This window comes from Liolophura sinensis, chromosome 10 (assembly GCF_032854445.1).
Source record: "Liolophura sinensis isolate JHLJ2023 chromosome 10, CUHK_Ljap_v2, whole genome shotgun sequence".
In the NCBI taxonomy this organism is placed as follows: domain Eukaryota; kingdom Metazoa; phylum Mollusca; class Polyplacophora; order Chitonida; family Chitonidae; genus Liolophura; species Liolophura sinensis.
The window spans coordinates 18,868,533-18,878,828 of record NC_088304.1 but is presented as its reverse complement, the minus strand read 5'-3'; the positions used below and the strand labels follow the sequence as shown (position 1 = coordinate 18,878,828).

The following is a 10,296-nucleotide window of genomic DNA, read 5'->3' as shown; positions in this document are numbered from 1 at the left end:
ATTCACCCTCTTTCATGGTTCGTTGAAACCTTGGCGTCAATAAGTGTTCGACGGCTCTCATAGTGCCTTTTTGGCAGTCTTTAACGCTTCAAGATTGTGTGCCTTCACAATTTATTCATTTTATAGGTTGTTTACAAAGCAAATGCAGAGCTATTAAATCTAACGCCTTAAATAACGAAATAAGTTTTCACACTAGCTTCATGTAGGAATGTATAAACTGACGGCCAAAAGAAACTTTAACATAGATTCAATGACCCAAATTTGTAATAACACAAAATAATAGATACTGGAAATGTATTATACTGAAACAACAATATGTTGAGGTCATCCAGGTCCAAAGTAAGGAAATGTACAGCAGCCCATATAGCCATCACATATGCCCAACTGGGATTGGGGTGAAAAAAAAATCGACAGTTCAGTTTGAAGACCAATCAGGTGAGTAAGGAAAAAGTTGTTCAGTTTGATGAAGTCGCCTCATCAGTACCTTGTGTGGCTACCTCTTGCTTCAATGCATGCAAAACTTCCCCGACGCATAGAGAAAGTCATTCGTTTGATGGGGTCACGTGAGATACGATGCCATTCTTCGTCAAGAGCCCGTGTCGGTTCCTGCTGGTTAGGTGGAAGTTGTGCTCGGTGTCTTGCGAGGCGATTCAGGGCGTCCCAGAGGTGCCCTATGGGAGATATGTTTGGGGAACGTGCAGGCCATGGTAAGACGTTGGCGTCGTTGGCGTCAAGGAAGTTCTGCGCGACTCGAGCTGTATGGGCGTTGTCATGCTGGTAAGGGACACCACATGGATGCTGGCGAAGGAAGGGCAGAACAATCGGACGTAAAATGTCATTCACGTAACGCCGAGCTGTTAAGTTCCCATCGATAATGACCAGTGGTGTCCGTTCTTGTCCATGAATCCCTCCCCATACCATCACTCCCTCACCACCATACGGTACCACCTCCTGAAGGCAAGCTAGGGCGGGTATACACGCTGTCTTCCATCAGCTCTGAACAGACAAAAGCGGCTTTCATCTGTGAAGACGACCCGTTGACAATCACGTCACAGCCTACGTCGTGCAGTTATGGCAGACCTTAACCTCTGACTACGATGTTGTGTAGTCCATAACTGCCCTCTGAATAGTCGATAAGCCCGGATTCCATGATCTCCTTTACACTCTCTGCCGACTGAGCCGATGACCTAACGTATTCAGCTCAGATGACATCACAGTCAGGAAGCGATTTCGCAGATGCAAGGCAGGCAAGTGCCGGTCTTCGCTGGGCGTGGTTACCCTAGGTCTGCCTGTTCTTGGCCTGTCTGAGATCCGTCCTGTCTGCCTGTAACTCTGCATCAGATCTGTAACGGTTACACGAGAACGCCAAAAGTTCTTGCAATGTCAGCATGACTACGGTGTATTTCAAAAGTCTGTTTTTTGACAAGTCTGACGTACTGGCTTTAACGTTTTATACACTTTTTGACCTTGCGGTTTCGGCCCGTCCACGGGTCATGTGGTTTTAAAACTTTTCTCTTTCTGTTGCAGCAGATTGGTATGGGCTTACATATAGCTTTCCCCATATGGGAATATGCTTGGAGCCAGATTTTTATTGGGTTAAGCAGACCTAATTCGCTGAGAATGTTGGTTAAATTTCAATTTATGAGTGGTAAAGTTTCTTTTGCCGTCTCGTCATATGACTGAAAAAATTGTTGAGCACGATGTTAAATCCCGAGCACTCACTCACTCTTTTGCCGTCAGTTTATATTTGAAACCGCTAGCTTGAAATTCATTAATATCCAGATGGGGAGTTCCCAGTTCGAACTCCTCTCGCTAAAGACAGAAACGCCGAAATGTACGATGTGACCCGTCAGAAATGACAAGCAACTAATTTTTGTGACTCTATGACCTGGAAATCGGAAAAATGTTGCATAAAACGTTATTTACAGGAGACAAACGTAAGGCTGGAGAAAACCAATGAGCAAAACGTTTGTGAACTCAAGAAGTTCTTTGGAACGTGGAGAGACCAGTAAGTTCATGACTAGCTTGCCAAACATTTTGGATAAGTCACATAATACATTTGTTTTTACCTTCTGAGTCAGAATTCAAGACTTTCCAAAGGCAGCGAGTTTGTGGCATTCTCCTGATAGCTGGTCCCGGAAAATCCTCCTCAATGGAACCAATGGAACTTTGACAAATAAACCATTAGACAATGAATCTTTCAACAACTGACCTTTGGTCGTTGATCATTAGGCTTTTGACCAATGGACCTTTGACCAATGGATCTTGGACCAATGAATCTTTGACCAATGCACTTTGACCAATGGATCTTTGATAAATGAACCACTAACCAGGCCTTGGGCATTCTATTCATCTCGCCATTTATGGGGACTTGGGTGACAACAAACAGTCGACGATTTTCGTGTGACAGTTTGCGCATTCGAGAGTTCGTCGAGGACCGCGTGACTTCCACCTGTTATATGTGTACACCTATATTACATAATTCATAACGCTACTTGTATGTCAAAGTCCAGAACAAAAAGACGAACGGCAGTGATTTTGTCTAAAATGTATGAAAACTACAACCTGATCTTGCCATGGTGAAGCCATGCACCAGGTGTTAATTTGTTACGAAGAATTCTGGACAAACGTTCCTTGACAAACTGACACATGTAGTCCAAACTTATAATCAAACCCCCAACCCCACCCCACCGCCGCCACACACACACACACGCACACCCATCCAGCCGGTACAGGTAGGAGACTAATAAATGAGTCAATCCAAAATCTATATAAATATAAAAGATAACATGCAACATACATTTCTTTGAATATCATAATATAGCTGCTACTCGATTTGTCTTTGAAGTCATTTTCAATCCCCGTTACTTAGGCAATACACTCTTCGATTCTAAAGTGTTCAACTATTTTATTAAATATCTTTTCTCTTTAGACGTAACAATCTTTATAGTTTGGAAATTAACCTTTTTTATCGAATATATATAGAGAGTGTTTATTATTGTTTTTTCGTTGGCTATTTGTAGAATTACTGTAGCAATGTTGATGCTACACTAAAAACTTGCCTTCCTGCATTAGCCACCTTTCAAAAGATTACCGGAATATTTTAACTTTTTTTCACACTGGAAAAATTAATGTTCAATGATTTATTTTTCTTTGTTACAGAGATCACAAACATTGTCAATTTTTTTTTTTAAGATAAGATTTTGCAGGTAAAAAAAATGTAGGACTAAATGTCTCCTTAGATACTCAGGAGACCTGTTGTTTGCTTTCAGTCTTGCAAAAATTGCAAGGGTAACCATGGTTTGGGTTAATTGGCCTAAAGAAAAGCCTGGTGCAATGGAAATAAAACCAAATAGGCTGGGATTGTAATAATTGTATAGTGACATACAAACAGGCGTCTTTGAAGTTTCGGCAAGGTAGCAATGTTTTACTAGGGCGATGAAGTTATCTAAGAAGTTTATTTAAAGGTATTTGGTATACGAAGTGATTCGTCCGGGTTTATCGAAGAGGTAGCCAACCCTTGTCTACATTTCTCAGTCGCACTGGCTCCAGTAAGTCAAATATGATCATTTCGAAGCTGTGATGAAGGTACCGTACCAACCACGTCCTGTCATCTTCAAATATAACACATTGTGTCCATGTCTTGTCATCTATTGTATCCAAAATAAACTAATGTGTCGTTAACTTGCAATGATACGTTGTGTTCACTAAGTAAATCAATAGACAATAGTGCATAAACGTATGCACCAGGATATCACCAGGTTCATCGCCCGATTGCTATTTTTGGCAGACTCTGGCTAAATTTAAGTTTTTCCGCATAAAAAATGTTGATGTAATGACGATTGAATTGTTACCCATTTGGCTAGTAGAAAGAAGATGTTTGAGCAAGACAAGCTATTCAAATTAGCGGAACAATAAGTGACACGTTCTCGTAAAATATCTTACTCATCGCATCCACTAGTTGCGGGTACCGGTTAGTTGGCGTTCACACAGACCCGCGCTAGGCCTGGATTAGCTTTCAAGTAATACTGGGAACAAAGTATCAGAGAGATGTAAATTCCTGGTGAAATCTTACCATTGTCAGGAAGGCATTCCGGGTCAGACCCCGGTTACCTGGTTAGAATCACTATGAAGCCAGGGCGCAGGTATATAAAGACCCCAGGCCTCCTTCCCAGGTAACCCATGCTTACCATTGGGTAGTCAGTCACAGGCACAGATTCAACATCGTAACAGTTTTATTTCAAAGACAGCATCCAATCGTCGTATCAACTTACCACCGAGACAGCTTGTTTTGTAGGGATTTTTACAGTCACAGCACTATCATTTAGATGCTGTTGTTCAGTCAGTTTCCCCACTTACCATCATTTCAGTTTCGTTCAGTTGTCTTTTGCAACTGAGTGTCATCGTAAGAGTTTCGTTTGCACGGCATCGCCAAATCGTCGCCTCCACTTAGCTACGTAACATCAGTTTCAGGAAAGGGTATAAAACAACAATGGTTACAGTAACAGTCACGGTGTTTCCTGTGATACTGTGGACTCTCCTCTTCCCCTCTGGTACAGATGGTCACGGACGTTTGGTAGATCCTCCAAATCGAGGAACCATGTGGAGATTCGGCTTCGACAACCCTCCTGATTTCCAAGATCACGAGCTCAACTGTGGAGGACAGAAGGTAAAACAAAGTTAAATTCCGTCATATTCTCTTTTTAAACAATTACACAACAGTCTTGCCAATTCGTTATCAATGGGGATATTGTAGACTCTAATCTAAACCATATCTCAATGGTTCAGCTTTGTAGTTAAGTGAAGAGATTTGTCAAGTATTTACCAGAGGTCGCTAGGCTCTACCGGGTGTCCTTCACTCTTAAATCCTGATCACTGTCGCATAATGTGAACAATACTTTTTTTTTGCCGGTAGAGCTTTTATTTATTTCACTATATAACATATCTTATCATGATGTTTAAACTGTTACTATAAAATTGCACGAAAAATACGCATCCATGTACTTTTGTGTTCAAGACTACCTGTCAGATTACGTTTAGTATTACAAAAACGAAGTCTTCTTAAAACGTAGTCTTTGATTTCTTAAAATGGTCATTTAAGTGACTTTCACAGTATACGATCTATGCTTTCATTGTATACGACCTATTTTTTCACATTATACGACCTATGCTTTCACAGTATTCGACCTGTGCTTTCACAGTATACGACGTATGCTTTCATAGTATACGACCTATGCGTTCACAGTGTACGACCTATGCATACACAGGATACGACCTATGCTTACACAGTATACGACCTATGCTTTCACAGTATACCACCTATACATACGCCGACCAATTTGTCTAATCATCTCACTGTATATTGACTAACATATACATTCACATCTGACTGAGATAAAGTTAGAAGTCCCTTTGAGAGTTAATTCCTAAAGTTTTCCGTCACACCTAGTACCCAAACACCACACATACAAACCTAAAGGGCTCTTCATTAATTGTGCCTTTCTTCGCCTGTTTTAGCATCAGTGGGAGAAGCAGAATGGGCGGTGTGGGGTGTGCGGGGACCCATATGACATCTTCCCGAGACCCCACGAAGCGAAGGGTCGCTTCGCGAACGGCATTATTGTCGACACGTACGAGGAAGGCGCTACAATTACCATTACGCTGGACATCACAGCCCCGCACAAAGGCTGGTTCCAGTTTAAGCTTTGTCCTGTTAACAACAAGAAGGTTCGAGCCACGCAATCCTGCTTGGACAGATATCCACTCAAGTTCTCCAACGGAGATTCAATGTGAGTATGTTTGTAAACAAAGTGACGAATCCACCATATAGACAATGTGGATCATTGCCCGCTGAAAAGAAGTCCATCGAAGCAATCGACTCTCTTTGGTTTTTCTGTGGTACGTCACTGTTTCTGCTTAGTTGGGCTCTTAAAGCAAATAGGTAGTTCATAAGCACTACAGCTTAACAACACAAACAGGAACCGGTTTGTGTAGGAGGGAAATGTCGAACGATGGCGGCAATTGCGGCCTATCGCAATAACACATCTGCTTAGTCAATCTTACACGTTTTTCGTCACTTCCAGCACACTGAGTTGACAAATTATGCTCCCGTTAGCTTCTTTTCAGTTAAAGAAAGGCAAGATAAAAAGATCCTAAGATCATTGTTGCACTGGATCTTACGTAAAAAAGACGGTTAAATCTCAGCAAGGACCATTGTGAAAACTAAGATTAGAAGGTAACCAATATTCTTTCTGCGCCACATCAAAATTCAAACTACACCATCTTCTCTCTTTTCCCACTCCTGTCTCACATTTTGTTCCGTTCCAAAATTTCTTAAATTTAAGGATATGATGGTTGATTTCAGTGATGTGGAACAGCAACACACATGGTATACCTGTGCTGTCAATGCCAGTGTGCCAGACTGACGTCTTATGATTTAGACATTGTTCTGTTCTTAAAGAAACTAATTAGACTTTTTGTACAAAAAAGTAAATTGTTTTCATTCAACATAGAAATATATTACCTCTACACAAACACGTGTTAAATAAATGTGAACTATACGTGTTTGTGTTACAAAATAACAAAACGCAAACTTGCGTTGGACCAAAATCCGGTAATTTATGCAATAGAGCAAAAACGTGTATATTTTTTCGACAAGTATTGTGTATAACATCCAACACATCTTGTGTTCAATTCTTTCAACACTACCACAAGATGGAGTTGTTCAAATATTTTACAAGACTTTTGTTGGAAAGAACACAAGTTTGTCTTCATACAACACCGGTGTTTTTTGTGTGTACACCACATTATAGTGCATGTAAACGTTATAGTGCGTGTACGTGTACACACTGGGGTATGGGAAAATTAATCATTGACGTCATAAAAAGAACATTTAATCCATGAGTCCTATCTTTTAGGTATAAAGTACTCTCATTTCCACACACAGGTATTTCCTGCCTAAGAATTTTAAGCCGATGAACGTAACGGTGAGAGCAGTTCTCCCGGCGGGCCTCACGTGCTCTCAGTGTGTGCTACAGTGGAAATATCACACCGGTAAGTATTAGTAAAACGCCATCTGATTACAACTCTTGTTATGTTTATTCACCTGTTGACTGACCCCGCATTCGAGATTAGGGCTTACTTTACCTTTATGACGAACCGAGGTTAATGCAAAGAGGAAAACCAGCGAGAGGTAGATTCGAACTTGTCACCTCAAAGGGTGGAGCACTTCAGGTCTTGACAAACGAGGGCTCACCGCATTTGTTATACCTAGGTACTGCGTAAATATTCTGAAAAAGTCTAGGTACTTATAACAGCTCCTCCTTAGTAAATTTTAGATATTGGTATAGCACTGTGAAAGCGCTAAAATAATAATACGTATCATACGATCACGGACAATGATGTTTCAATAACATTCTGGTTGTATATTATGGTGTCCATAAATAAATAAATTCATTCAAGAATGTAGCATCTAATAGGAAGAACTTGTTAAAGACAAAAAAGGTGAGTTTGAATTTGACACCTGAGATTTTTCTTTGCCTGCAGGTAAGGACTGGGGATGCGACAAACCCGATAAACCAGATAGTTGTTGTGTTGGCTGCGGTCCTCAGGAAGAGTTCTACGGATGCTCTGACGTGGCTATCGTGAAGAGAGGTGGAAGAAGACCGATATTTACCACAAAGAGACCGACATTTAGAACAGTAAAACCCACATTTACAAAGAAACCAACGTTTAAAACCACAAGGAGGCCCGTACGGACCATCCGACCAGCAACCTCTCGTCCTGTAACTGCAAGACCCATCAGAACAACAACCCAACGTCGAACAACTCCAAAAAGAACCTTTATCTGGCAGAGGACAACGCGACCCTGGACTAAACCCCGCCCCTCTTCTACCTCCAAGGTAATCAGCTGGTGGAAGCGTCCCACAACGCGCCGACCCTACTACACGCGCCGGCCAACGACGCGTGCCCCTCAACAAGGGAAATATCCATCTTGGGAGTGGAAACGACCGACAACCACAACCAAAAAGCACTGGTGGCAATACTGAGTGGATGTGAAGTAAGCGACGAAAAGACAATGTTTTTGGAACTGGATTATCAACACGTGATGCCAAGAACAGTGAGGTGTATGTATGTATTATAGAGATTAACATAAAACCTGCGAAGTCACTTTCCATTTCAGAGCTGGAGCCTGTTCTTTGGTATGGGACTGATTTGGGAATATGGTTCAGACGTTATGAATCCCGATTTTGCCATCATGTATTTCTGTTGCAGTGATTTAAATGGATTTGAAATCTATTTAGGATGTTAAGTATATATAAGAAGTCTTTCCACGAATGCACATGTAGTTGTATTTTTGCTAAACTACTTCAATTACGTTCTTTGTAAAATGGCGTGTATAGCACGCTAAAACATTCTCTTACAAATTTTTAAATTCGGAATCCACATTACCAGTTAGAGGAATTCGCAATGAGCTCTTAATCCTTTAACAGTTGTCACTTTGGTGACATATAAAAATGTCTGTAGCTTCTCTTCAAAAAGAAGGTGAAAAAGTTTTAGAAAAAGGTAAGAAAAGTCGAGATTTTTGAATGCACTCAGCTGAAAGTGCCCGAAAAGAATTAGACCAAGGTTGGTGGGTTAATATCGATGTACAAACTGTGTAACAATAAAAGTACGGAATTTTAACCCGTAACTGGAATCCAGCTCTGATTTCACAGTACTAATTCACCACTCAGGCCAAATGGTCAATCACTCACCGAATATCATATAAATATTGAACGATTTTCCTGAGATGGGATCTTTATATGTTTTCCTTTATTCAACATCGAGTTCTTGTAGTTATTGTTTAAAAAAAAGACACCTGTGCATACAAAGTTGTGCCATTGTTGGGCTACGTATGTCTCCTCACTAATTATAACACGCTATTTTCCCGTGGCATAATTTATTCATATTGCTAGCTTTTTTAGTTCAGATAAACTCTTACCAATCTTTTTATTCCATCAATCACAGAACAATACATATGGCTGATTTAAATGCTGTTAAATATTTATGATTAGTTTTAATATTTTCTCCTCATGACACGTTTAAAGTATGTGTTTTCCTTTTCAACCTTAAGCATCAAAACTAATAAATATATGTACTTTTAAAAATTTGATGAATTGATCCTAAAAGTGTTATTACGTATTATTAAGCATTGTATATTCCCCTGAAATTATCGTATTTTTGAAAGTTAATAATATTTATTTTTTGTATTAATTAAGCCCATACAGCTTGTTTGCTTTCATCTCTTTTTCCCAAAAGCCTTCACATCTGAACATCGAGAATGTATACACCTGTTTCTGGAATGACGTCACAGTGATCATATACATACGTCATATTTTTCTAAGGTGTACGTAGCGTTAGGTTATGTTGGTAGTATTCTAAGTACAATTACGTTTGTACTTAAAATCCCTCATGGCTTTGAGTATGTAATGCAACTGAAGACAGAATAAAAAAATATATTGGTCCAATTTGATTCCCTTAGTAAAAGAGTTTATTTGTTATGGATGTTCTGAGTTCTGTATAGCTTGAGTTTAATATTATATTTTAGAACTTGTGGTTGGAACGATTTTAGTCTACCTTTGCAGGGTATCATATTTACTGACTACAATACATTTTGCTATTTTGATTCTAATCGAAGTTTACGTGTGTTTCCCCGGTTTCCTCACACCATGAAATATGGCCACCGTTCTATAAGTGAAATATTCTTGAAAAACATCATTGAAGTAAATAATTTTTAAGCCAAATAAGAGCAATGTAATGTCAGACAACTGAAAAACTTTCTCAAATAAAATCCCGGGAGTGTAACAGTGGAAAATGGTTTTGAACGCATGACCCTATCGGTCGTGGCTAGGAATCTGGAGTGTGACCATTCATAACCACTATTCATAAAACTGTCTGAAAATCGGATAACTACGGGTCGATTCGGATATAGTTATTTACATATGTAATTGATAAAAAGTCATTTGGCGGAAAAATACATAATTAATTTTGTATTATTGTGATTTATTGAAGCAATTGGACACTAGTAGTCCGTGTAATGTTGATGGCGATGATGAGAATAATGACAAATTATATGCTTATTATCATTTCGATATTATCATCTCACGTCGTGAGTTCGAACCCAACATAGGCTGCCAGTGACATACAAGGAGTTTAGTGAGGTATATATAAGTCTACCGTACGTTTCAGATGACGTCGTCTTAACCGGGCTGTATGCAGACTGAAAGATGAAAGTCGTTTGAGACACATTAGCTG

At 39.8% G+C, this 10,296-nt stretch overlaps 1 protein-coding gene across 1 annotated transcript; it reads left to right on the top strand.

Moving 5' to 3' along the window:
- Window positions 1-4,211: 4,211 nt before the first annotated feature.
- LOC135476802 (uncharacterized) lies at window positions 4,212-9,016 on the top strand. The gene is made up of 4 exons (XM_064756934.1): window positions 4,212-4,669; window positions 5,518-5,789; window positions 6,947-7,053; window positions 7,546-9,016. Exons 1-4 carry the CDS (start codon window positions 4,493-4,495, stop codon window positions 8,046-8,048), a joined length of 1,059 nt encoding a protein of 352 aa, XP_064613004.1. The 5' UTR covers window positions 4,212-4,492; the 3' UTR covers window positions 8,049-9,016.
- Window positions 9,017-10,296: the final 1,280 nt, after the last annotated feature.

Coding starts and splice junctions, on each gene's coding strand:
- LOC135476802 (XM_064756934.1), top strand. CDS start 4,493: ATGGTTACAGTAACAGTCACGGTGTTTCCTGTGATACTGTGGACTCTC. Junction 4,670..5,517: donor TCAACTGTGGAGGACAGAAG/GTAAAACAAAGT, acceptor CGCCTGTTTTAG/CATCAGTGGGAGAAGCAGAA. Junction 7,054..7,545: donor ACAGTGGAAATATCACACCG/GTAAGTATTAGT, acceptor CTTTGCCTGCAG/GTAAGGACTGGGGATGCGAC.